Below are 24957 nucleotides of genomic sequence, written 5' to 3' on the forward strand. Positions count from 1 at the left end.
TTCAGTGGTTGCCGACTATGGAATGAATTGGTAGTAAGGTTGGTTCCTTCGCATGCAAATTTGCACAATGTTTTTGAAGAGTGCGTGCGCATTTCTGCACATGCGCATATGCCGGGTGCGTGCAGTCATGGCGAACAGGGTGTTTGCTGGGCACATACACCCAACACTACATGGGACGGAAGCGGGTAGTCGCGCCCATGGGAACGCCCAGCGTTTCATGGGTGTTTCCATGAAAACGCTGGGTGTTCCCATCGTATTCTGCCTGTGACGGCGGTGCCGGGGGGTGGGCAGCTGACATCACCGGATCTCAGCTGCCTGCCCAGTACCTGTGGAGTGTGCACGCAAATCTAATTGACCTGGGAGTCACTTAGATATGTGTGCTCGTTCCACATCATTTTGAATGGATATTTATGTTAAACATCCATTCACAGGCCGTGCGAACAAACCCGGCGTAAGAAGGGGGCGGGCGGAAATTCGGAAATTCGCAGCCTTGCAAGTCAACCAGAATAAGGAGTAACTATTTCAAGTATTTGTAGTGAAAATCTCTTTGCGCCAGTATGATTGAGGGTCACCTAACTAGAGTAGTGGGATAGTTTCCCTTAATCCCTAACGTAATGTACAATTTGTGGAAGTGAACTCTAAATTTGGGTGCTCCTCTCATGAACACACTTATTTTTGGGGTAACGTAAAGAGAATTATTTCAAAATCAGGTTATACTCCCCTTCCATTGAAATTATGGCTCTAGGTTCCCACGAAGTTTTAGATCAGCAATTTCCTCCGATTATTTCCTCAGATATATTTTCCATATTTATGAAATAGAAAAAGGATATACAAGATCCAATGTGTGAAAATGCTTCTAACAGGCGTGAATTTTGAATAAGGGTATACTATTGGCTTACCCCAACTCACTATTTCATAGGTTAAAACAAGTACATCAAGGTTTCTTTTAAAATAGGGTGGTGTACCACCAAGGGCGTAACTAGATATTTATAGACCCCATAGCAAAAGTTTTTAAGGGCCCCCTATTTAGCAACTGATGGTGATAACGGTATGTAAAACATATAACTTAGACAGTAAAGATGGGCCCCCTTCAGCTCTGGGCCCCATAGCGGCTGCACCCCTTGCACCTATGGTAGTTACGCCCTTGTGTACCGTAGAGAAAGAAGTGGATCTGAAAAGTAGCGCTCAGTGATTTACTAGGTTCAAAAAAAGGTGATTAGCCTTCAATACAAATGAAATGATACAAAACCATATACTCCGTAATCACACTTGAGTTGGTTTCAGGTGGAAAACCATAAACTCCGTTTTCACACTAGAGTGGGTTTCCTTATTGCAGTGGATTTTCAACACGATCTCCCCTAATCTACATACAGGGGAGACATAATAGGACAAGACATAGTGCAAACCAATATGATAAAAAGGTTTTTAATCTAAAAGTTGCACTTACAAAGTGTAGAAGGTAAAAAGGCACATAAACAATGGTTCCCAGACAATACAGCATGCAGGATGGTGTAGTGAGTCCTTCTCTGTTCTGGGTCCCTAGGTCCGGTACCAAGGGGGGCTCAGTCCAGGGTTCTCCTTATCTGCTTGCGCTGAAGTCCGGTCACCAAAGTCCAATGTCTCTGTACCACGCTTAACGCGTTTCGGAACGCTAGTTCCTTCCTCAGAAGCGTATAGTCCTTGTCCCAAAATGAGGCATATATATACCCCTCTTCCCTAAAGCATAATACAACATGCTTTAGGGAAGAGGGGTATATATATGCCTCATTTTGGGACAAGGACTATACGCTTCTGAGGAAGGAACTGGCGTTCCGAAACGCGTTAAGCGTGGTACAGAGACATTGGACTTTGGTGACCGGACTTCAGCGCAAGCAGATAAGGAGAACCCTGGACTGAGCCCCCCTTGGTACCGGACCTAGGGACCCAGAACAGAGAAGGACTCACTACACCATCCTGCATGCTGTATTGCCTGGGAACCATTGTTTATGTGCCTTTTTACCTTCTACACTTTGTAAGTGCAACTTTTAGATTAAAAACCTTTTTATCATATTGGTTTGCACTATGTCTTGTCCTATTATGTCTCCCCTGTATGTAGATTAGGGGACATCGTGTTGAAAATCCACTGCAATAAGGAAACCCACTCTAGTGTGAAAACGGAGTTTATGGTTTTCCACCTGAAACCAACTCAAGTGTGATTACGGAGTATATGGTTTTGTATCATTTCATTTGTATTGAAGGCTAATCACCTTTTTTTGAACCTAGTAAATCACTGAGCGCTACTTTTCAGATCCACTTCTTTCTCTACTGTATGTCAACCCTTTGAGTAGTTGTGAGGTGTAATTCTACTCTGTGAATCTGTGGTGTAGCTGCACTGTGGTTTTTAATTGCGCATTCTTAAATATCATATCCTTTGTAATCCTGTAGCCCTTGTGTACCACTACTCACGATCTGATGTAGTATTCAACATATATCAAGGTTTCTTTAAACTTCTTAAAAGTATTTATTTCCAAAAATATTCCAATAAAAAAACATACATAAACCTTGATTAGAACTAAGGGTGAAGGCAGTGATATAGTGTAGTCTACACACAGGTTCCAAAAGATCCGGATCTGAAATCCGTGTGGACAGACACTTTCTCACTCACCTTCTTCCCTTGATGTATGGTGCAGGTCTGGTGCAGATAAAAACAGTTAGGCACTAATTCAGAAACAACATGTTTCGAGATAACAATCTCTTCATCAGGTCCCTGGTTAGTGCAGCAGTTCTGGCCCGTTTATCTTGGGTGATGATGACTTACTTCCGGTTCCGGACTTCCGATGTCGGAAGTCCGGAACCGGTATTTATATGTGTGTGTGTGTGTGTGTGTGTGTGTGTGTGTATGTATGTATATATATATATATATATATATATATACACGCACACACACACACATATACTATTAATGTGTATATGTATGTCAAGGATGGGGGGGCTACAGATATTAGTGTACCAAGCCCCAATAGTTCTGTTGCTGTCAGCTGTCCTCAGAATAACCCCCCCCCCCCCCCCAACACACACACATGTTGCTCGCTACCTGTCTAAGGCCACGGAGCTGCTAGAGGATGGGGATGTCACTTTCACCTGGGGTAGAAAGGGCTTCCTCAAACACCAGCTGACCCATCCCCCTTTACAGCCAGTCCTAACTGGCTACTAAAAGTCCTACTGTAGTACAATCCCAGCAAACATTAGCCTATGCAAGCCATAACCTTGTAGAACGGTATACCTACAATATCCAGGATGCCAGCAGTCAAAAGACTAATCCCAGCATCCCGATATGAAAAAATCTCGACAGGGGCTCGGTATGTACTATAATTCTATCCCCCTACCCCCGTACCCTAAACCTCTCTTGCAGCAACCTAACCCTAACCATCCCCCCCACAGCCTGACCCTAACCTTCCATGCTAATTCATAAACTTAACTTCTGTACCCCACCACCTAAAGCGTACCACCTGCCCCACAGCATACCTAACTGCAACCCCCCCCCCCTTTTAATTGCCAAACCCACCCTCCCTGCAGCCTAACCATGTCCCCCCTCCCACAGCCTATCTGTAGTCCCCCCACTAGTGCTTAAATCTTACCTTTCCTGGCCGCCCGCTACTGCTCCCCACATAGTCACCGACAGGGATGATGGCTGCATGAAATTTATTCACACAGGCATATATATAAATGATACGCACATACACACCTCTCCCTAATCATAACGCCTAACAGTAACACCTGAAGTCATGATGGTAAATCAACCTTAATATCCTATCCCTAATACTTTAACCCAATCCACCCAACTTACTTTATAAGATGCCATGTTTGCAAAAGCCGAGGGGATTGGTATTTTGGCAGGAGGTGATAGGGAGGGGGGGTTGCGCTGACAATTTGCCTAGGGTGCCAAGAAATCTTGCACCGGCCCTGGAGAGGAGCGCCCAAATTTAGAGTTCACTTCCACAAATTCAACCAGAATAAGGTCCACTGTGTATGCACTGTATCGTTCTCCAGCAGCACCGCCAACATGCTTAACCATATCGACAGCCATGGGAAATGAATCACCCAGTGTGTAAAGAGCTTTAGAGTTAGGCATCATCAAAAAAACACTTTGATGGAATGTTCTTGAGGAAAAGGTGAAACAGTAAATACAGTTTGCTTTTGTACATATTATAGTATCAAAGTACTGATAATGTAGCATTTATTTGATTTCTTTTATTTTGATGCTTTAGGGCAGTGGTTCCCAAACTGTGTGCCGTGGCTCCCTGGGGTGCCTCGGGACACTTGCAGGGGTGCCCTGGGTTGTTGATCCAGGACCAATTAAAATTATTAATGGCTAATTATTTATGAGCAAAACAAGTGCTGGTGGCTGGCAATTATAAAATGTATATAAACAGAAGCAAATCCTGCCCTTTACCACACAACTGATCCTAAGAATCGCATATAAACCCAATCTAATAAAAAAAAATGTGGCCTAGGGGTGCCGTGAATTTTTTTTTATACTCTAGGGTGCCGTGAATCAAAAAAGATTGGGAACCCCTGCTTTAGGGTGCTATCCTTTTAGCCCTAATGCCATTTAAGACGATAAAAACTGCTGGATGTTGTGGTTAATGACCAATTAACAATTTTATTTTTAAATATAAGTATAGTCTCTCTATGATGACAAAAGTTATAATTATGAGAGCACATGGTACTACCAGTCTCCATAAATTGCACTCTCTAGACAATGATACTGCTGTTTATGCCGGGATGATGACTGTGCCTTGTTCACTTGGGGTTCCTGGGACATCTCCACTTACACATTGGCCCTCATTCAGGTCAAATTCACAATGGGGACCGGTTGTGATGGTGTGCGCATCCGCATAATAATTGCTTATGCGCATGTGCAGGTCTTCACTGCGGGTGCCCTCGGAGACTTGCATAGTTTTCGAGGCACACAAAGCGGAGGAGGGATGGACGTGCAGGAGGTGGTCCTACATTTCATGGGGGTACCCAAGAAAACCCTGGGCATGCCCAGGAAACCACCAGGCGTCCCCATGCAAATGAGGCAGCTACCTGCCTTCCAGGGGCGGTCGGCTGAATTCACCCGATGTCAGCTACCCGCCCTGTTCACGGAGAAATCGAAGGCACCAGAGAGTGACTTACTGTATTTGCTGGCGTATAAGACTACTTTTTTCCCCTGAAAAACATGCCTCCAAGTGGGAGGGTCATCTTATACGCCGGGTGCACTTATATAACAAACTCTATATTTTGAGTGGAAATGTTGGGGGGTCGTCTTATACGCCCAGTCGTCTTATACGCCCAGTCGTCTTATACGCCCAGTCGTCTTATATGCCAGCAAATACGGTGATTTTGGGCCCGCATACAAGCCTGCAAATGGATGTTTATGCAAAACATCCATTCGCAGGTCTGTGGGGACATTCGACATCCAGTGTGGCGAGCGCAGCGAGCCCCGCAAGGGGACGCAAATTACTTTACATGTATTCTGTGGCCCCTCGCGGGGCTCGCTGCGCTCGCCACGCTTCAGGCTTGGAGGTAACGGGCGCCGTGCTATTACACAAGTACCGAATTGAAAGTAATAAAAACGTACATTTCTTGTATTTATGCACTTTAGAAAATCAACTCCACGCTGACGTGGATAGTGGACGTATGAACAGGTTGGGGGGACGCATAACGTGTCCCCTCGCGGGGCTCGCTGCGCTTGCCCCGCATCGGGCTGGCGTGGATAGTGGTGGTTTGAAAAGGAGGCGTTTGCGCCAGTATGTAACATGGAGCACTGCCAAATGCCTCCTTTATTGTGCATAAGACGCACTTGCACCCGCATACCCCCTTTGTGCACGAGACGCATGTGCTACCTTTTGCCGTACCGTGCCGCAATAATTACTGAGATGCAGGAGCGTCTGAGACGCACCTGCGTCTCAGACAGCTGAATCGCCTCTCCGCCGGCGCCCGCATGATCCCCTCTCTGCTGGCTTCTGCCAGTGCAGGGGATCTGGCAGTTACCGGAGATATGTGAGAGGCGCTCACTATGCTTTCCATGGAGGCCGGGGACAGAGCCATGGATGCCGGGGACAGAGCCGGGCTACCGCGGAGTCACTACGCTAAGTACGCTAACTACGCTAGGCAGCCGTTGGCCTGCCACGGAGTCACTGCGCTAACTACGCTAGGCAGCCATTGGGCTACACAAGTACCTTAAATTCATATCTGTCACCTTTTCCTTTAAAGGAAGAACTAGAAATAGGATTTATTGCTGCAAACCTAGATGCTAATATCACTGTACTAATTCAAATACACTCATATTTATATAGTATTAGAATGAAGGGAAGGGGTGTGGATGCTTTCAACCAATCAGAAGCAATTCCCATAGTCTTATTAATGTGGACCAGCTCCTGAAAATGATTTTCCTCTATACACATGCAAATGTGTTATCTTCCAATGACCGCTTCACCTAATCTTTACCGTCAGTTCTTGGCTCAGTGGGCCTGATACAGGATCAGTCGGTCCCTGGAGCTCCAGGCACCAATCGTGCAGCTCTGCCCATGGGAGAGCCGCTGTACGAACGCCTTTAGAGACTATCACATTCGCCTAGGCATTCGTACGGTTAATGGAGGGAGGGTGTGCTAAGGGCAGCATCAGGGGAACGCCCACCATTTTATGGGTGTCCTCATGAAAACGCAGACACAGAATGGTAGCGCCCGTCCCCTCTTCGGCAGACACTGGAGGAAATACAAGTCAGTTCAGACTGACTTTTATTTCCAAACTGGAGAGAAATCATTCCATGGTCGGCGACCATGGAATGATTTCTCTCCCCTCAACCACATGTGAAGGGGTGTGTTCGCATGCTACCGAGGGAATTCGGCGGCGGGGGGGAAAAACTTCCGTCCGGATGGTGTCTATGGGCTTGCTAAGCCGCTAATAACCGCAGCTTAGCGAGCCTTACTGAATCACCCCCAGAGTCTACTCCCCGTATCAGGCAAGGTAAAGATTACAGCAGTAGGCTCTAACTTGTACCTGGCTCAGGGGTTTATTTATATATCAAGCATTGTGCTGTAAAACCTGGCACTTCTTATAGTGTTTCTTCTCAATTAAAGGGCAGTGCTTTTAATAGCAGGATGAAGCCACTGCAGTAAGAGCACTGGCCTTTGAAATAGAAGTGCTGCATTTTACAACCTGAAGCTTCATAAATCAACCTGAAGCTCTATTCCTAAACAAACGGACCCCCTAGAGCTTCATTAGAGTAGGACATCATACTGTAAAACCGGTAACGTCCATAATGCCATCATTACCACAACCTGGGAAGTTATATGTATACTCTACTGTTTTCCTGGGCTTTTACAGGGCCTCGGATCTCACCAATTACTACCTATCCCATCCATTTGGTAGTAATCTCAAAATTGGAACACAACTAGCCAAACACGCCTAACAGACCTATCATTTTAATGGTTTTTCAGACTTCCAAGCATTGGGTTTAAAAAAAGGGATGTTCTTCAATCCAGACCCATACCTGAAGATATCCATCCAGCCTGGGAAACACACCATCTTTCCTGCTCTCCCTCACCATGGCCAGGAGAAGAGGTCAAAGATAATATGCAACACGGTCAACCCTGTCTGGAAAAGAGAGGTTAGTCACAATGTTATAATTATAACCCAATCTGCAATGCAATAACTGAATTCATCTCAGGAATGTATTGAGCATCGCATGCAATGCTGAGCTTGAGAGAAACCAATTACCGCAAGTCTCAGGATATTGTTTGTGAAAAATATCCTGAGATGTCCTCATAAAATGAAGTCCATTAGTGAGGAAAAGAGCTATGGGTAGAGCGAAGTCTAAGTTTCACACTTCAGTGTCCGCTTTAGGGTCTTGAACCATTATTGGGTCACAAAATTGTAGCATTAGCCTTTCCCACGGTGTACAAGCACATTAAATAATAGAAAATAATAATATTGCTTTATTTCTATAGTAATACACCCCTTTAAACACAATGGGGGTTATTCAGACCAGATCTCTGCTGTGCGAATTTGCAAGCCGAACGATTATTGGATGACTGCTCATGCGTTTGGGTCGCAATGGGCAATCGTCGGTTTTCTGGGAGTGTCAGGAAAAATACAGGCGGGCCCAGGTGTTTCCAGGGAGGGTTTGTGACATTAGCTCTGGCCTTGATCAACCTGCATCTGTTGCAGACGTGTAGAAGGGTCAGAGTTACGCACACTTGCACAGACCAAGGAAAGTCATTCAATGGTGAGGGATTTGCAAATTGATTTGCAGCTTAGCGATCTATTAGCAAACCATTCACAGACTTGCATGGGGCAGGATTTGACTCTGTCAAAATGGTAGCGATCTGTTCGCAGACCTCTGCAAATTCACTCAACAGCGATAAGGGGGAAATTTAATAGTATGAGAGATTCAGAAAGAGAGAGATGTGGTAAGAAATCTCCAGGGTTTTTTAAAGCGGAAATCATCAAACCAGTTTGACTTTGCAGTGTAAATGATTGCCGCTTTAAAAAAAAAACCTGGAAATTTCTTACCAAATCTCTCACTTTCGGAATCTCTCATCCTATTAAATTTCACCCAAGATCTGAATCAGGCCCAATATCTTGATATGCAGACATGGACCTACAGTAGATTTTCTGTCCACTAGATGGCAGTGTAATACATTCAATAGGAAATAAATTTTGTAAATAAAGTATGTGGTCTAGACCAATGTTCCCTCTAATTTTACGAAGGCTGTGTGCGGCAAAAGATGTTGGCTGTGCAACTTTGGAAGGAAATTTAAATTTTTGTGCGTCACTTATGGAAAATGACGTTCAGCATTTGTGTTAACTTTACTTCAAAATTATATTAAACATTTAAACATTCAAAACACAGCACACAATGTAGTTAATGGGTGAAACACACATTAATTGAGTCCACAACTGCAAAAAGGGACCACTGCTGCTTTGTGCGCTCTGTTGTAATGCCTGTGCGCATGCTCGTCGAGTTGTGTGCGCGCGCACAGCTTAGAGGGAACACTGGTCTAGACAGTGCATATTTATTTTATATAATTTTCTTACATTTTTACCTTTTTTATTTCATTTATTTGAATTATATGGCTATAATGGGTCCTTAGGAGCCATGTTTCCAAAGACAATTAATTTGCGTTAAAACGTCTTGAGGTTGGGTATTATGTTTATGCATTTTTAATGAACTTGGGTGACAGACGTTTTAGAACTTTGGCTTCCAATACCTTACTATTGTATAGTTAATATGGACCTGTCATCTACACATTAAATGGATATCTTACCAAACACCATATAAATGACTTCGGTCTACTGACCGTCCGAATCCCGACTGTTGGGAGGCCATCCGGCACCCCATCCCATGTACCATGCTCCTGAGAAACCATCAGTGTCCCACGCAGTGCTTTATTACTGATAACACTCAACACTATGCACTACCGACAACTTTGTTTTGGTCACATTTATTAATTCTTATAATTCTTATAATTACCTTTTTGAGCATTGTTACCTTTATTCGTAGAAAAGAGAACTGGTTTCAAAGGGTCCTCATTCAGCTACAACAACTAATGTAATAACCTTCAAAGTGTTGTTGCAGAAAGTAGAAGAGAGCAATGAAAGGGCGCAGTTTTATTCTATTATTTATGGATGCCCTTTATTACTATAATCTATAATTAAGGTTCTGTCTCCCTGCGACAAGCCTACAGCAGCAATTAATTATTGCTCCAATGTTGGTTCAAATGTAACTGTCCTACCACTTTTGCTGCTAATATTAGCTGGTGATAGCGTGCACTACCACACTGTTACTAAACATGTACATTTTCAGCTGAGACGTGCCGACAGGTGGTATTTCATGCCCTACCATCCACTAGGGCATGGAGGGAGAATAAAATAGTGTGCCGAGAGCATCAAGGCACCGAGCCCGAAGTATGGCGAGCGCAGCTCGCCATGCGAGGGGACGCGGTACACTTAGACAGTGTCTATGTTAACCTATGTTGACATAGGCACCCTAAAAAACATTAAAAACTCATGTCTACCTTTTTCCACGTCGACCTTTTTGACCATATGGCTGTCTATCATGAGTTAGTCTAAGATTTATTTTATACCATAACCGAAGTAGTGTTGCAGCCAGGGGACATTCGGTTTGGTCAACCCAGCCAAAGCATTATACCCTCCAACTAGTCAGCCCAAGCCGGGGATTCCTCAGATTAGGGACCTCACAATGAATTACTAGTAACTTGCCATGGACCCGTGCCAACGTTGCTGTGTAAGATCCTCAAAATATTTGCTAGTGCCGCTCACAGACACTGTTCTTTTTCTGGGTGCAGTATTTAACCAAACTTCAATTAATTATCTTGGCTGTATTTGTATTTATTTATACTGAAAGAACATTCGCTGTGAGCGACGCTGGCATTCTTAAGGGATATTTTGAGGATCACACAGCAATGTTGGCACTCAAAGGGTTAAGCTTGCTCAGATAAAAGGTACACATGTCTCATTAGAGGAACAGGAATTGTTTGGTTTCAGTGATTGTGCAACAAAATATTAGGTTAGGCGTCCCATCATTTACTTAATTTTTTTATTTAAAACAATCTGTTGTATCAAAAATCTAATGCCAAGTCTGATTTCTATTCAATATTTAATAAACAATAGTGGATGCCAATTTCTTTTGTAAATTTCAAGTTTTTCAATGAAAAACATGCGTGCCTCTTTTTCATTTGTCCATGACTGTGCATGAACTTGCCATAACTGTACATTGCCCTTTCCATCCTTTGTTACAACTCTCCAGTTAATCTCAATCACATAAATATGCATGAGTACATACTGTATGTTTGTGCCAACATTTCTTGGTCCAAATTGGTCTAGGTCCCACTGTGCACTAGCGACCTCATAGGTGGTTATTTAGACCTGATCGCTGGGCTGCCAATTAGCAGACTGCCCAATTATCAGATGACTGCACATGTGTACAGGTCATAGTGCACATGTAGGCCAGCCAGTGATAAAAATCCAGTGTCATAGCGCACATGTAGGCCAGCCAGTGATAAAATCCAGTGTCATAGTGTACATGTAGGCCAGCCAGTGATAAAATCCAGTGTCATAGCGCACATGTAGGCCAGCCAGTGATAAAAATCCAGTGTCATAGCGCACATGTAGGCCAGTCAGTGATAAAATCCAGTGTCATAGTGCACATGTAGGCCAGCCAGTGATAAAATCCAGTGTCATAGCGCACATGTAGGCCAGCCAGTGATAAAATCCAGTGTCATAGTGTACATGTAGGCCAGCCAGTGATAAAATCCAGTGTCATAGCGCACATTGTAGGCCAGCCAGTGATAAAAATCCAGTGTCATAGCGCACATGTAGGCCAGCCAGTGATAAAATCCAGTGTCATAGTGTACATGTAGGCCAGCCAGTGATAAAATCCAGTGTCATAGCGCACATGTAGGCCAGCCAGTGATAAAAATCCAGTGTCATAGCGCACATGTAGGCCAGCCAGTGATAAAATCCAGTGTCATAGTGCACATGTAGGCCAGCCAGTGATAAAATCCAGTGTCATAGCGCACATGTAGGCCAGCCAGTGATAAAATCCAGTGTCATAGTGTACATGTAGGCCAGCCAGTGATAAAATCCAGTGTCATAGCGCACATTGTAGGCCAGCCAGTGAAAAAATCCAGTGTCATAGCGCACATTGTAGGCCAGCCAGTGATAAAATCCAGTGTCATAGCGCACATGTAGGCCAGCCAGTGATAAAATCCAGTGTCATAGCGCGCATGTAGGCCATCCAGTGTCTTTTCTAATCTCATGCCATTCGCAAGTTGACTGACAGGAAGCCAGCATTTGCAGGTACGGGAAAAATGCAGGCGTGCTCCAGCATTTTCAGGGAAGGTCTGTGACACCTGCTTTGGCCATGATCAGCCTGTTTCTGTCACACTGGCCAAGTAGGTCCTGGGTTACGCACAGACTACACACACTGTGAAAAAATAATTTGATGGTGTGTGAGATGCGAATGGAATTGCAGCTACTCGCCGATCTGTGATTTGCTCTGCAAATTAAGAGGGAAGCGTTTAGGTTTGAATACCCCCCCCCCCCCCATAGTATGTTATACAAATGCACTTTTATTTGAATTGATTTATAAAGTATATTAAAGAAAAATGTTTCAGTTTGGATTATTTCATTTACCTCATATGTCATCATTTTCTTAAAAAGTCTTTCAGCAAGTGCACATTAATTGGTGTGTGGGAGCTTATTCTGTCCCTTGGCACATAGAAATACATGCTTTTAGAGTATAATTAAAAGTACAACTAATAAATATTTCAGTTTGTTACGAGTGGGGATGTTAATTACAATGGACATCTAACTTCTATTTCAAATGTGATGAGCAAGTTTTGCATTCATTTCTGTTTTGATACCAAGGGCAATTAAGCTGAGGTTTTTAAAATCAGTTCACATAGCAAAAACATAATCAAACATAAAAATCCTTATTTGATCTGAAAGCATGTTGAGATATTACTTACTTCACATTATAACCAATGTTCCCTCTAATTTTACAAAGGCTGTGTGCGGCAAAAGATTTTTGCTGTGCAACTTTGGAAGGAAATTTACATTTTCTTGAGTCACTTATATATCTGGAAAATGACATTCAGCATTTGTTTTAACTTTACTTCAAAATTATATTACACATTCAAAACACAGCACACAATGTAGTTAATGGGTGAAACACACATTGAGTCCACAACTGCAAAAAGGGACCACTGCTGCTTTGTGCGCTCTGTTGTAATGTCTGTGCGCACGCTCGTCGAGTTGTGTGCGCGCGCACACGCGCACAGCTTAGAGGGAACACTGATTATAACCCTTTCAGACAGAACAATCGCAAAAAAAAACAGTTTTTTCCCGGGATACAAAAAAAGCTCTAACCCCCTTTCACACAGCACATTTAACCTGGGAATTTCCCATGTCAACCCCTTTCACACAGAAGCCTAATTATCCCTGCAATATGCTGTGTGTCATTAGAAAAGGACATTTTTGGCCATACAGAGATGAGGTGTGCCTTGCTCAGTGCACCATTGTTGCACACTGCATGCATGCGTGCATTCGCCTTGCTCAGTGCGCCATTATTGTGCACTGTGTGCACGCATATGTGCGTGGGCCTTGTCCGTGCCTCTTCCAGTGCACCATGCTCTCTTATCTGCAGCTGCCTCATTACCCCAGACGCCAGCACCAGTGCCACGCCTGCTCAGCCAATCACAGAGGCCCTCCTGTCAATGTTTTTAATGTTTTTAGGGTGTCTATGTCAAGCTCAGTGCACCATTGTTGCGCACTGCATGCATGCGTGCATTCACCTTGCTCAGTGTGCCATTGTTGTGCACTGAGTGCACGCATATGTGCGTGGGCCTTGTCCGTGCGCCTTCCAGTGCACCATGCTCTCTTATCTGCAGCTCCCTCATTACCCCAGACGCCAGCACCAGTGCCATGCCCGCTCGGCCAATCACAGAGGCCCTCCTGCTCAGCCAGCACCCCATCAGGTCACCTAATCAGAGCCGTTTTCGGCGGCCCGAGTCCAAAAACCTGGGTTGCACCTTTTCAGACAGTTGGCAACCTGTTTTTTTAACTAAGACACGGGGGAAACCCTGCTAAATTCCAGGGTCGAAGCCCCGGCATTTTAGACCCCCGTCGACCCTTACAGACAGAGAAAAAAACCTGGACTACCTGCCTGGAGCCGGAAAATTTCTGGGTCTTTTTTCTCTGTCTGAAAGGGATATTAGTCTCTGATATCAATTAGCTACAAGTATAATACAGATGTACATGCATTAGAACACATATGTTAATAGGATTCAAGAAAGGGTGGAGTTATATAGTGGACCAGTTAGAGTGATGGAAGGCAAGGTAACACCAGTGGTGGAAAGAATAGGTGAAGTAGTCTAAAATGTAATTCATCAAATATATACTACACCTTGGAAAGTAATGAGCCCTCTCTTTGGCACTTCTGAAGAAATCTGCCCATAAATTCAGATTAAGCATATTTTGAAAACTTCCTTCAGGCGGTTTGCCCTTCTGCTCTAGCATTGTAGCAAATCTATTGTTGTCTGGCAAGTTTTGATTATGCTGTAATGGGCCTCCAGGCTAGTTACCCAATTCCGAATCAACCCCCCACATGACAATAGACAAAGCAAACAACTTAAGGTCCATACAAGCATTGAATGGATCAGCATGGCTTGCAAGTGCAATTGGCAAGCTGCCGTGGTGTGAAAAGTACTTTGGCACAGGAAAGTCCATTCTCTCTAGTATAAGTCACCATGAGGCTCCATAATCCAGCAGAGACTGGGCACAAGCTTTAATGTTCACACAGCTTGTCAAATCTAAGCAGCTGAAAGGTCCCAATAGCAACAGTCATTCCAGAATAACACATTACCGCATCTTGCCCTAGTTCATCTTGCCCTAGGTGACGTGTGCATCTTGTGTACAGTGCTGGTCTGTGCACAGACAGGATCTATATATCTTTACTCATTGCTTTAATGTATTCCAGGCATCTCTGCCTGGTTGTGTTATGCTTATGATATTTACGAGTATCACACCATTCATGTGAACTAGTTGATTAAGATACAAATGACATGCATATTATATAATGATCAAATGTTTGTATATTCAGAAATGTTACTTCTACTGAACTGTTCATTATTGAAAACAAAGTTGTTCATTTATTACCAAATGATAAAACTCATGATAAAAGTCATTGTGTATGATAAATTGTCCTACTGCCAATCATCTCCTAACTGTCGTGTTTTCAGTTCCTAAAGGGGCCTACACATGGGATGATACTGCTGAGCGATCTGAGCAATATAGATCACTCAGCGATGTGTCAGCACTGTGGGCCTTATTCTGGTTCACTCTCAGAGGCTAATTCCTTCTCAAATGGACAAAACCATGTGCACTGCAGGTGGGGCAGATGTAACATGTGCAGAGAGAATTAGATTTGGGTGAGTTATTTTGTTTCTGTGCAGGGAAAATACTGACTGCTTTATTTTTACACTGCAATATAGATCTCACTTTGAAGTAAAACCCCACCCAAATCTAATTCTCTCTGCACAAGTAACATCTACCCCACCTGCAGTGCGCATGGTTTTGTCCATTTGAGAAGGAATTTGCCTCTGAGAGTGAACTGTGTGCTGAGCAATCTGGAAAAAAGGAGAGGAAAAGCGGTTGCGTGATTCGATGCACACCTGTTTTTGTCGCACTTTGAAGAATCAACTCTGATGTTTAATAAAGTTTTATTAAAAAATGTCCCTTCGTTTTTCTTTTATTCACAGAAACTCCGGGTCATTAAACAGTTAGACATGGTGAAATAAAGAATTAAAAGGACATACTGATATCACATATAACATATAACATATATTGTGTAAGGATAATTTTAGAAGAGATTGTGAGAAAGTAGTGTATTAAAAATTACAGAACCTGTGTTGTGCCCTGAATATGATCAAGATGTGAGAGGAAGCTATAATTAATTGTATTGCTGTACTGCAGCTTTTATAGCTTCTATGATTAGATATTGAGCTTTCCGGCTATATTGCCAATTGGTAGCTCTTTTTTCTGGTACAAATCCCAGACTACTCACATCTATGGAGTGTGTATCAGGATGTTACAGTCTAGGTGTTTGGTTCCTCCAGTGGGAATTCTTTCTTATTTCAGTGGGTGTCGACACTCTGGTGTTTTTTTGGGGTGGGGGCTTAGTTTCTGCCCTTATCACCCCTAATGGTGTCCGTATTCCCAGCTCACTCTCCCTTTATTGGGGGTTGTGAGTAGGTGTTAATTCCCCTGGAGATTTTAGTATATTATTCAGTTTTTATTTAAATGTTTTATACTTCAGCAAACAATCTTGATTTTGACCAATTTTGGTACTATTGTGTCAGGGGGGCTTAGTATCTGCCCTTATTATTCCTGACTGGTGCTTACAACTGGCTTCCCCTTATACAAACACAGGGGGGATGTCAATGCACCCAGAAGCACTGTGTGCATAGATATTATGATATTAATATATGCGTAACTCCTTTAACAGAAGCCCTTGCTTAACCACGCTTTAGTATTATGATATTTGGGGGAGGGCTTTATAATTTTTGCCCTTGGTGCTCCCAATTATACTAATGCTTGTGGCTGGCTTTACCTCCAATGCTGGGTATTTATTCACCTAGACGCTAATACACATGCCTATCACATTTGTACAACAATTTACATATTGCTAATTAGCATAATTTCAAGGTAGCAACACAGGTCTGAGGGATTGGGGGTCTGAGCAATCTGTCAGGGCCAGTGTTCTCCGGTGAGAACACTGGCCCTGATCCGCAATTTATTAGGTTTATCCAACATGCTGAATTTTAATCTCCGGGCGATAGCAATGTGTGGGGCCACGCACATCGCTATCGCTATGACCCCTACACACAGAACAATGTAGGGACATTTTCTAAGCAACTTAAAGAGATCGCTTACAAAATTCTGTGAAATCACCCGGGGTGTATGCAAAATAACTGTCATGTGTTTGAAAAATAACAGATGAGAGCTGATTGGCCGGAGCATTATCTATCACATGCAACAAGTTTTATAACTCATGGGTTTTATCACTCGTTAATAAATGGACCCCTAACTTGGACCGTTAATCTAATCTATTTTCTGGTGCTTTTTCAGCTGTTTAGCTTTGTGTCCCTTCCAACTGACGTCTTAGAAATTGAAGTTAAGGATAAGTTTGCAAAGAGCCGTCCAATCATCAAAAGATTTCTGGGGAAGCTGTCCATGCCAGTACAGCGGCTCCTGGAAAGGCATGCCATTGGGTGAGTACCAACTATTATGTAAGCTACACTGGCTACAGCTGTTTTACCTAATGCACTGATTAAATGTAATGTAATGTACAGTGTCACATTTATAAGATACAGGTAGTCAGCACTGCCAGCAGTTTATCGGCTGGGTATGATATGTTGGCATGCGGAATGTTGACAATAAATATGTCAAAATATTCAGAATTCCAACAGTACTATTTTAGCTTAAATCTAACCTAATTGTAACATTAATTGCATGTGTGAGTGTGTAGACAGTGTGTTGTGGGTTTCTCTGATTTGTATGTGCACAGAGATCGTCTTTTTTTAGACAGATCTGTTGTACCAACGATAAGACTGGGTGCAAGTATGCACTGATAGTGATGAGGGCTACTAAACCAAGATATAGGCTGTGTGGCTTTACTGCTGTGCCCAAATCTGGCGACTATTTCCATAAATGTATCTGCATTTACAGCTGACTTCCGTGACTCATGCCCAAGTGGTCATCGTTATTCATTGTTATCCATATTGTTTTATCTATGGTAATATATTTAAAATTAAGTCTGCCGACACAGTCTTCCGTGTCATTTAAATTTCCGATCTATTTAAAAAAAAAATAATAATAAATAAGATTGTCAGATCTAATTTCAATAAACACCTGTATAGCTAATCACAGTTGATTTAGTATTACGTAATTTATAGCAAAATTGTATTTACGTTTTTTAGATTACAATTATTTAATTCAATGCATGCTACAGTATATCTATTTTAGGGACTTTTCATGATGTTCTTCATTTTTCTTTTAATGCCTAGAGATCGTGTTGTCAGCTACACGTTGGGGCGGAGGCTGCCTACGGATCATGTCAGTGGACAGCTACAGTTTCGATTTGAGATAACATCCTCTATTCACCCTGGTGCGGTATCTCTGCTTTTTAAATATATTTTAAAATATAAATAAAATAATAAATTATATTAAATTGTAATACATTTATTTAAAAAATTCAGTAACATAAAGGTTGTCATTTACATATAGAATACTGTAAACTTGTTTTGCTTGTTCATATAGCCAATGAATAATGTTAATTAGGAAAGCAGAGTAATAACTAATAACAGCTAAAGAAAACATTTTCCATATGTCTTTTTTGGCTTATTAAAGTAAGAAAGTGTTCCCTTATATTTTATGGATAAACTGTTTAATTTTTATGATGGCCAGTAGTGTATTATTGAATCCAGTTTGTGTCCTCTATCTCTGGTACACTTCCTGGTATAAGACCTCACTCTGCCATGTGGACTTCAGAGCTGGCAACTGCCCACAATCTGGTGCTACATACAATTTTTCATAAGTACTGTCAGTTTACCTCTGCCAGCATATGGAATATTCACTTTCTTACTAACATGGCTCCCCCCATCACTTGGGAGTCCAGGATCAGGAAGGGAGCATAGCCATTATACACTAGGGGTGTAGTTGAGTCCTAATGGCTGTGTCACTCCCATGGAGAATTGTCCCACTGAAATCAGGGATGGTGGGAGATATGCACTAAACATAAAGGGGCTGATTCATTTGCAGCATCTTTTGATGGCATATTTCCATCTTGGAACATCAAAGCTTGCTGCAGCCCCATGTCAGGTACAGTTTTTCTACCTTAAGGTGCCCATACACGATACAATTGCTGGGTGTAATGAGATGCGCGCTCCCCTCACACATCTCATCGCACAGCTCAAAAAGTATGCGCTGCACATAATTTTTGTATTAGATCTCATCTCATTGCATTGCAAAACCTATGCGATGTGATGCGATCTAGTCCAAATTGTATACAATAATTTTACCGTGTATGGGTGAGTGGTTGAGCATCTTTGCTGCAAGCTTACAATCTATCGGGACATAGGAAGGAAACACAAGGACAGGCACCAGTAATAGCATAGCAGTCCCACCAAGAATGCACGTCCAGAAGAAAAGCTATATAATACATAAGTGCCTTGGGTTATGCGTATGGAACTTAAATATGATAGGCTTGCCTGAAGAGGTGAGTTTTCAGGGAACACTTGAAAGTTTGGAGGCTAGTGGAGAGTCTTATTGTGTGTGGAAGGGCATTCATAGGGTGGGTGCAGCCTGATGAAAGTCCTGTAATAGTGAATGGGAGCTAGTGATCCGTGCATAAGAGAGATGCAGATCTTGTGCAGAGCGTAGTGTCGAGATGGGAGATATTGTGTGATAAGTAAAGAGATATATGCTGGTGCAGTATGGTTAATAGCTTTATATTCGAGTAGAAGTGTTAGCGAGGAGAATGCTATTTACAGACAGCTTGTTCTAAATCACATTGAGTGCCACATGAGTCATTAGTTTACAGCGAAACTGTAAACACACAAAGAGATTAAAATATTACAACCCTCTGGAAATAGTGAATGGGTATATATATATATATATATATATATATATATATATATATATATATATATATATATATATAGATATAACTGATATCAAAGTACCAAGTTTTATTCTGTATATAAATATTCTATATTATTGTTCGATTTATCAATCAATATTTATTATTGCACTAATTTGCAAAACAAAATGCTATTTCATTTTAGCTGATATGATTTTGTTGTGTACTTTGTTGTGTTGCGAAAGTAATCACAATGCATGACAGTGTCCCTGGGAATATTGTTAACATATTGCAAAATATATTATAGCATTTCTGGGGATGTCTAGATGCTACCTCTCGGTCAGTAAGCAGAGCTGTACTTAGTAAATAACTAAACTCATGAAAGTATTCCATTCCATTGTCATGAAAGTGTGAATAGACAGAGGCCAGTATCCAATTGGCCCCTGTTAACTTTTCTCTTGGATACCCACGGCCCGAATGCATTGGCTGCAGCTTATTAGATACTTGCCACAATCTTTCAAATATAAAGCTGATTGATACTGTACCTCTAGCAGGACACAAAGGACCTACAGCAGTGATTTTCAACCTTTTTAGCTTGCAGCACACTAAGTAAGATTTAAAAATTGGCAATGCACACCATGAGATCCCCACAGGGCAAAACACATTGCCCCCCCCCCCCCCCCACAGGAAAAAAAACAAACCTATTGGCCCCCATATAAAAAAAAAAATCTCACTGGTCCCCACAGGTAACTCAAATAAAATACATTGGCACTTTACATGAAAAGACCAGTAAATAACAGTTGAACTGGTGGTGGCTGTAAACTGGTTTGGGCATCTCTACATCTGGGGCACACTTGAGAACAGCTCAAGGCACACTAGTGTGCCACGGCACAGTGGTTGAAAAACACTGACCTACAGTATGATTACAAAGGAATTTGGTTTACTCAAGAAACCCTCCTAAAATATGACCTCTCAGTTTGTTTTTGGTTTTATTTATTGATTGTGATATTTCTACTTTTAGACGATGAAGACATCTCTATCACTTCAGACCCTGATCCAGTTCTGAATGAAAGTCCATTACGTCACCCACTTGAAATCCTCTCCAACGAGCCCCAGAGGAGAACATCAGTTGCCACTGAAAACCCGACTTCTGAATTGCCAAATGGATGCATTTCTAGAGTTGCTCATGACAAACGCTCTGCAATTGAAACTAGATCAATAAGTCAAAACAGTTTACATAAATCCATAATAGTAAACACTGGTGCTTGTGCTGGTTCAGTCATTACCTTTGAAAGCTTAGAAAGTAGTCCAGCTGATGTGATCTTGCCAGATGAGCAGGAGTCAACACCATCTTTTCCCCCTGAGATTGAAGCCAAAGTAGAGAGTATTGTAGATCCTAATACTGCAAGGGAGGAAGACGGCACGGGTGAAATAATTGCAGAAGAAGCAAGATTGTTATTGGAAGCCGACAAGGAGCAAGATAAAGATCTTGTCGAGCCAGAAGAGATCTGTCACCAACAGGACAATGAACTTAAACTTAGAAACACCGTAAAGAGAAAGACTAGGCCGTGCTCTCTGCCAGTCTCTGAATTGGAAACGGTCATAGCATCAGCTTGTGGTGAGCCTGAAACTCCTCGTACTCATTACATCAGGATTCATAACTTATTACACAGTCTACCTTCAGCTCAGATGATCGGTGATGGTGAAGAAGAGGAGGAGCAAAATAGTGCAGATATTGATGAAGAATCAACAGTGAAGGAGATGTCTGAGAAGGACATTGTGAGTGAAACAGAAACAATGGTGGCTGATCCTTCTCTTGAAATTGTAGCAGATGAAGGTGATGACCTAGAAAACAGTAGTACTTTGCCCCTTGATATCTCCAATGATCATCTCCCTGATTGTAATCATCTTTGTGTTGATGGAGAGTTCAATAGAACTGAGAGTGAAAGTGACTCTAGTGCGAGGGTTCATGGGGACCATGACTGTGATACTTGTGACACCTCATGTTATAGTACTTCCTGTTATAGCACCTCTTGCTACAGTACCTCTTGTTATAGCCCATCCTGTTATGATAGCCACAACCGATTCTCCAGCCACACCCGTTTCTCTTCTGTGGACAGTGCCAGAATCTCTGAAAGTACTGTCTTCTCCTCTCAAGATGATGAGGAGGAGGAAAACAGCGCATTTGAATCCATGCCTGATTCTAATCAAAGCCCAGAGCCAGACAGGGACCATGGCGAGGGTTCAATCCAATGGTCTGATGATATCTCTAGTCAAAGTATTAATTCAGAAAGGACTCCTGGTGCCCCAGAATCTCCAGTTGCAGGGCCAAGCAGCAGGAGAGAAGGTTAGATTAAGGATTTTTCAATGGATGCAATATATTATACAGTTAATGTAAATATACATTTTTTATGTTACTGGATAGAATGCGGTTAATGCTATTTTATTACTAGACATGTATTCTCTGACTGCTGGAATCAAGAACCAGGGCTGAAAGTCCTCATAGGGGAGAAGTATCAAAGCTTCTAAAGAGGGCAGGTGGAGAAGTTGCCCATAGCAACCAGTCAGCTTCTTCCTATAAATTTATGTTCTTGCTAAATTGTAGCTACAAGCTGATTGGTTATATGGATAGACAGGTTAAGCATAGACAAGTTAAGTTAAAAGGTAATTTTTTTGTATAGGGTACAGTATATAGATATGTCATCTCACTTTCAATTAGTGTTAAATTCACTTATTTATGCAGTTTATATTTATTTACATTTACAACTGTTATCAATATTTGATTTTCCAGGGACAGCATCTATATAGAACATGAGCCCACAGTTGTGTTTGCTTGTAGTGCACTCATAGTAGTGTATTACAGAAGACAAATATCATATTTATTTGTTACTATAATCAACAAGGTGTTGTTTATATAGTTCAACTTGTGGTTTACAATTTTTTATGTGGTGTAAATATGTAAAATGTGTAACATGGTATTTACAGAATCCGCAAATATAAGGCAGTCTAAGAAGCCAATCAGATGCCTACCTAGACAAAGGTGCATGTACGGTGGAGACAGTGACATGCGTTCAGGGTTGGCAGTGGAGGCAGAGCTTCATTTGCTACACTCCAGAATACTCAAGAGTTTAAACTATAAAAATGATTAGAATCAGTGGCGGCTCTTACCTCTATGGAGGAGGGGGACTGCTGCGTTGCCACCCCTCCCCCTCCGCTGACACCACTGTGCTGCTCCCTGCCGCTGCTTGTGCCTGCTGGTCCTTACCCCCAAATGTGTAATAGCTTCTTTGGTACTTAGCATGCACTGACCCTCACCCTCTATGGGCTGCTGAGGCAGCAGTCCATAGAAACATATTCACGATCCCGGGTCGGTGCATGCGCAGTGTTGTCCTCATGTCATGCATGTGCAGAACCCATTTTTATGCGCTGCCCAGCAGCAGCCCATGGAGGCATCCTGGAGGGAGGGAACATCTCCCAATGGGACTGCCTTGGGTGACTGGCAGGTTAGACTTCCAATAGAAAGTCACTGCCAGTCACAGACTGCAGCTGGCTTCACACAGTGGCACATTTTAACTGGGGGGGAGCTGCAGCCACTGATACTAATCCAAAGAAGATATTTGACCTTATATCCAGACATATATGGAATGACTGTAGACTTCCAGTGCATAGTTATAACCGCTTTCAAAGCACTGACTATGTGACAAAGTAAAGTCTTTTTGTAATGGAACTGTGGTCTTCCTAAAGGTTTATTAACCAAAAACTACGGCAAAAAAGGTAAATCCTCCTTCAGAATGAGACTAGTCATTTCCACTACTTTCCACCAATAGGGTTTAAGTAAAGGACAGTCCTCCCCCAGATATGTAATGAAGTCCCTACCGCCGCCAAACATCTTGGAGGTTATTTTAAAGGGGCAATCATTAACAAGGCATGCATCAAAAACTGCCTGGAGCTGGGGACAGGGCCACACTGTCACCATTAATACTGTAAAAGAAAAACACAAGTGGAGGCAGCTATGAAATCTGCCTCAGTGAAGGGGGTATAGCTTGATACAGTGTCAGGTGAGCTATCCAAGAGGTTCCCAGCATACAACCAAACACGAAGGAGAAGTTGATCATGATGGCTAAAATACAGGGGAATGTTGGTGAGTGGCTGCTGTTGCTTGACAAAAGGGGCAAAGGGCTAGCACTCTCCCGTCCTGTGGCAACACACTCCTCTGGTCACAGGGAGGCAACAAGTTTTAGGCTGTTTACGCAACGTGTATTAATGTGTTGTTTTATGGTGAGCATCTCCTTCTGTGGGCACCACCCAGTAAGTTACAGGCATCAGTAGTAGCTCATGTATATAATGGTGATCAGTGGCCAGAAAAAAGGGTAATGGATTATCTCTGTAACTAGTTTACTTCTCCTTTGGTTTTAGAATTTATTTATTGGATTGCACTGCAAGGATGATGATAATGATGTCACTGTTCTTGTATTGACCTTGTTGGCCGAGGGTGTGGCATGTTTAAAAATTGATGCATGCTCTCTAGGGCAAGTGTTTTACAGTATTAAAGTGTTTGGACCATGAGTAAGAACCTATAGGACATAAGCAGTAGTGCAGCATAGTGGGTTCTAAAAGAAATGTTCAGGCTCTCTGCTCTACCGTTTCTGGCCAGTCTTATAATATATAAGTTTATATATGTTCCCGATGGGAATATATGTTCTTTTAGGTTTCAAGGAATTAATATAAGGACAGCAAAGAAACACAACAGTTTGATCAACACAATATGGATTTATTATACTCAGCTTTGGGAGGTTATTTCAGTGAAGACAAACAGTCAATGATAACACGTCGAGGGGAGGCCTCGACTGTCATTCCAACACCTGTGTGCTTAGCTCATTCTGTCCGTTCCTTCAGTTCATCGTCTGTGCTTCTGTTCCAGGGTGAGTCCTCTCTGAGTAACCCTTCGCCATATGATTATATACACTTCAAGGACATTGGCTCAGCAAAATACTAATGTCCTCTGTGCCCTAAAAGGTCACAGTTGTCCATTCTCTAAAAATATGCATAGGCAAGTGTCTATTCAGGGCTTACAGCAAACCATTGTAGAAATCAACTTTATATCCTATGGTTACAATATATATATTTTTGCACCACTTTTTGTCTTGAAAAAGGAAGTAAAGCTTCCGAAACGTTGACCACCCTGCTGTGTGTCGTGTCCCTTCTTTGCAAGCCCGGAGGAGTGACATCCCCTTCTGCTACATATATATATATATATATATATATATATATTACACTTACCCCCCCGTAGAAGGATGAAGACCAGCACTCAGGCAAAATTCAGTTGAAAAAAATGAAGTTTATTCCATGTGCATGTGAAAGCAACAATGGCTGTCCCTGGGACAGCCACTGTTGCTTTCACATGCACATGGAATAAACTTCATTTTTTTTCACCTGAATTACGCCTGAGTGCTGGTCTTCATCCTTCTACGGGGGGGGGGGTAAGTGTACTGCATTTCTTCATTACAGACCTGGCACCGGCATGTATCAATAACTGTGGAGTGCGTCCTGCAAACCCACTATTATATATATATATATATATATATATATATATATATATATATATACAGTAACTCCCATGTGGGAAAACAGCACTCACCAGACTTAGTTCAATAGTAGTCATCAGGATTTGGGTGTCCCATGTTTAATCGTGTAAATATGGAGCCTGCCGACGTTTCGGTCCTACAGGACCATTCTCAAGGCAGTTGGTATCCAATACAGCAACA

General features: G+C 42.3%; 1 protein-coding gene across 3 annotated transcripts in view; it reads left to right on the forward strand.

Annotated features, from left to right (window-relative positions):
• HECW1 (HECT, C2 and WW domain containing E3 ubiquitin protein ligase 1) overlaps window positions 1-24957 on the forward strand; it is a 404927-nt gene that overhangs the window by 286033 nt on the left and 93937 nt on the right. For 2 of the 3 annotated variants that reach the window (XM_083188525.1, XM_083188524.1), the window contains 4 exons: window positions 7467-7636; window positions 16681-16823; window positions 17619-17719; window positions 20214-21539. In XM_083188525.1, coding sequence (XP_083044651.1) covers window positions 7467-7636; window positions 16681-16823; window positions 17619-17719; window positions 20214-21539 — 1740 coding nt within the window. The remainder of the gene's footprint in view (window positions 1-7466; window positions 7637-16680; window positions 16824-17618; window positions 17720-20213; window positions 21540-24957) is intronic. The other variant, XM_083188526.1, reaches the window with a different exon arrangement.

Source organism: Crinia signifera, chromosome 5 (assembly GCF_055691185.1).
Source record: "Crinia signifera chromosome 5, ASM5569118v1, whole genome shotgun sequence".
Taxonomy (NCBI): domain Eukaryota; kingdom Metazoa; phylum Chordata; class Amphibia; order Anura; family Myobatrachidae; genus Crinia; species Crinia signifera.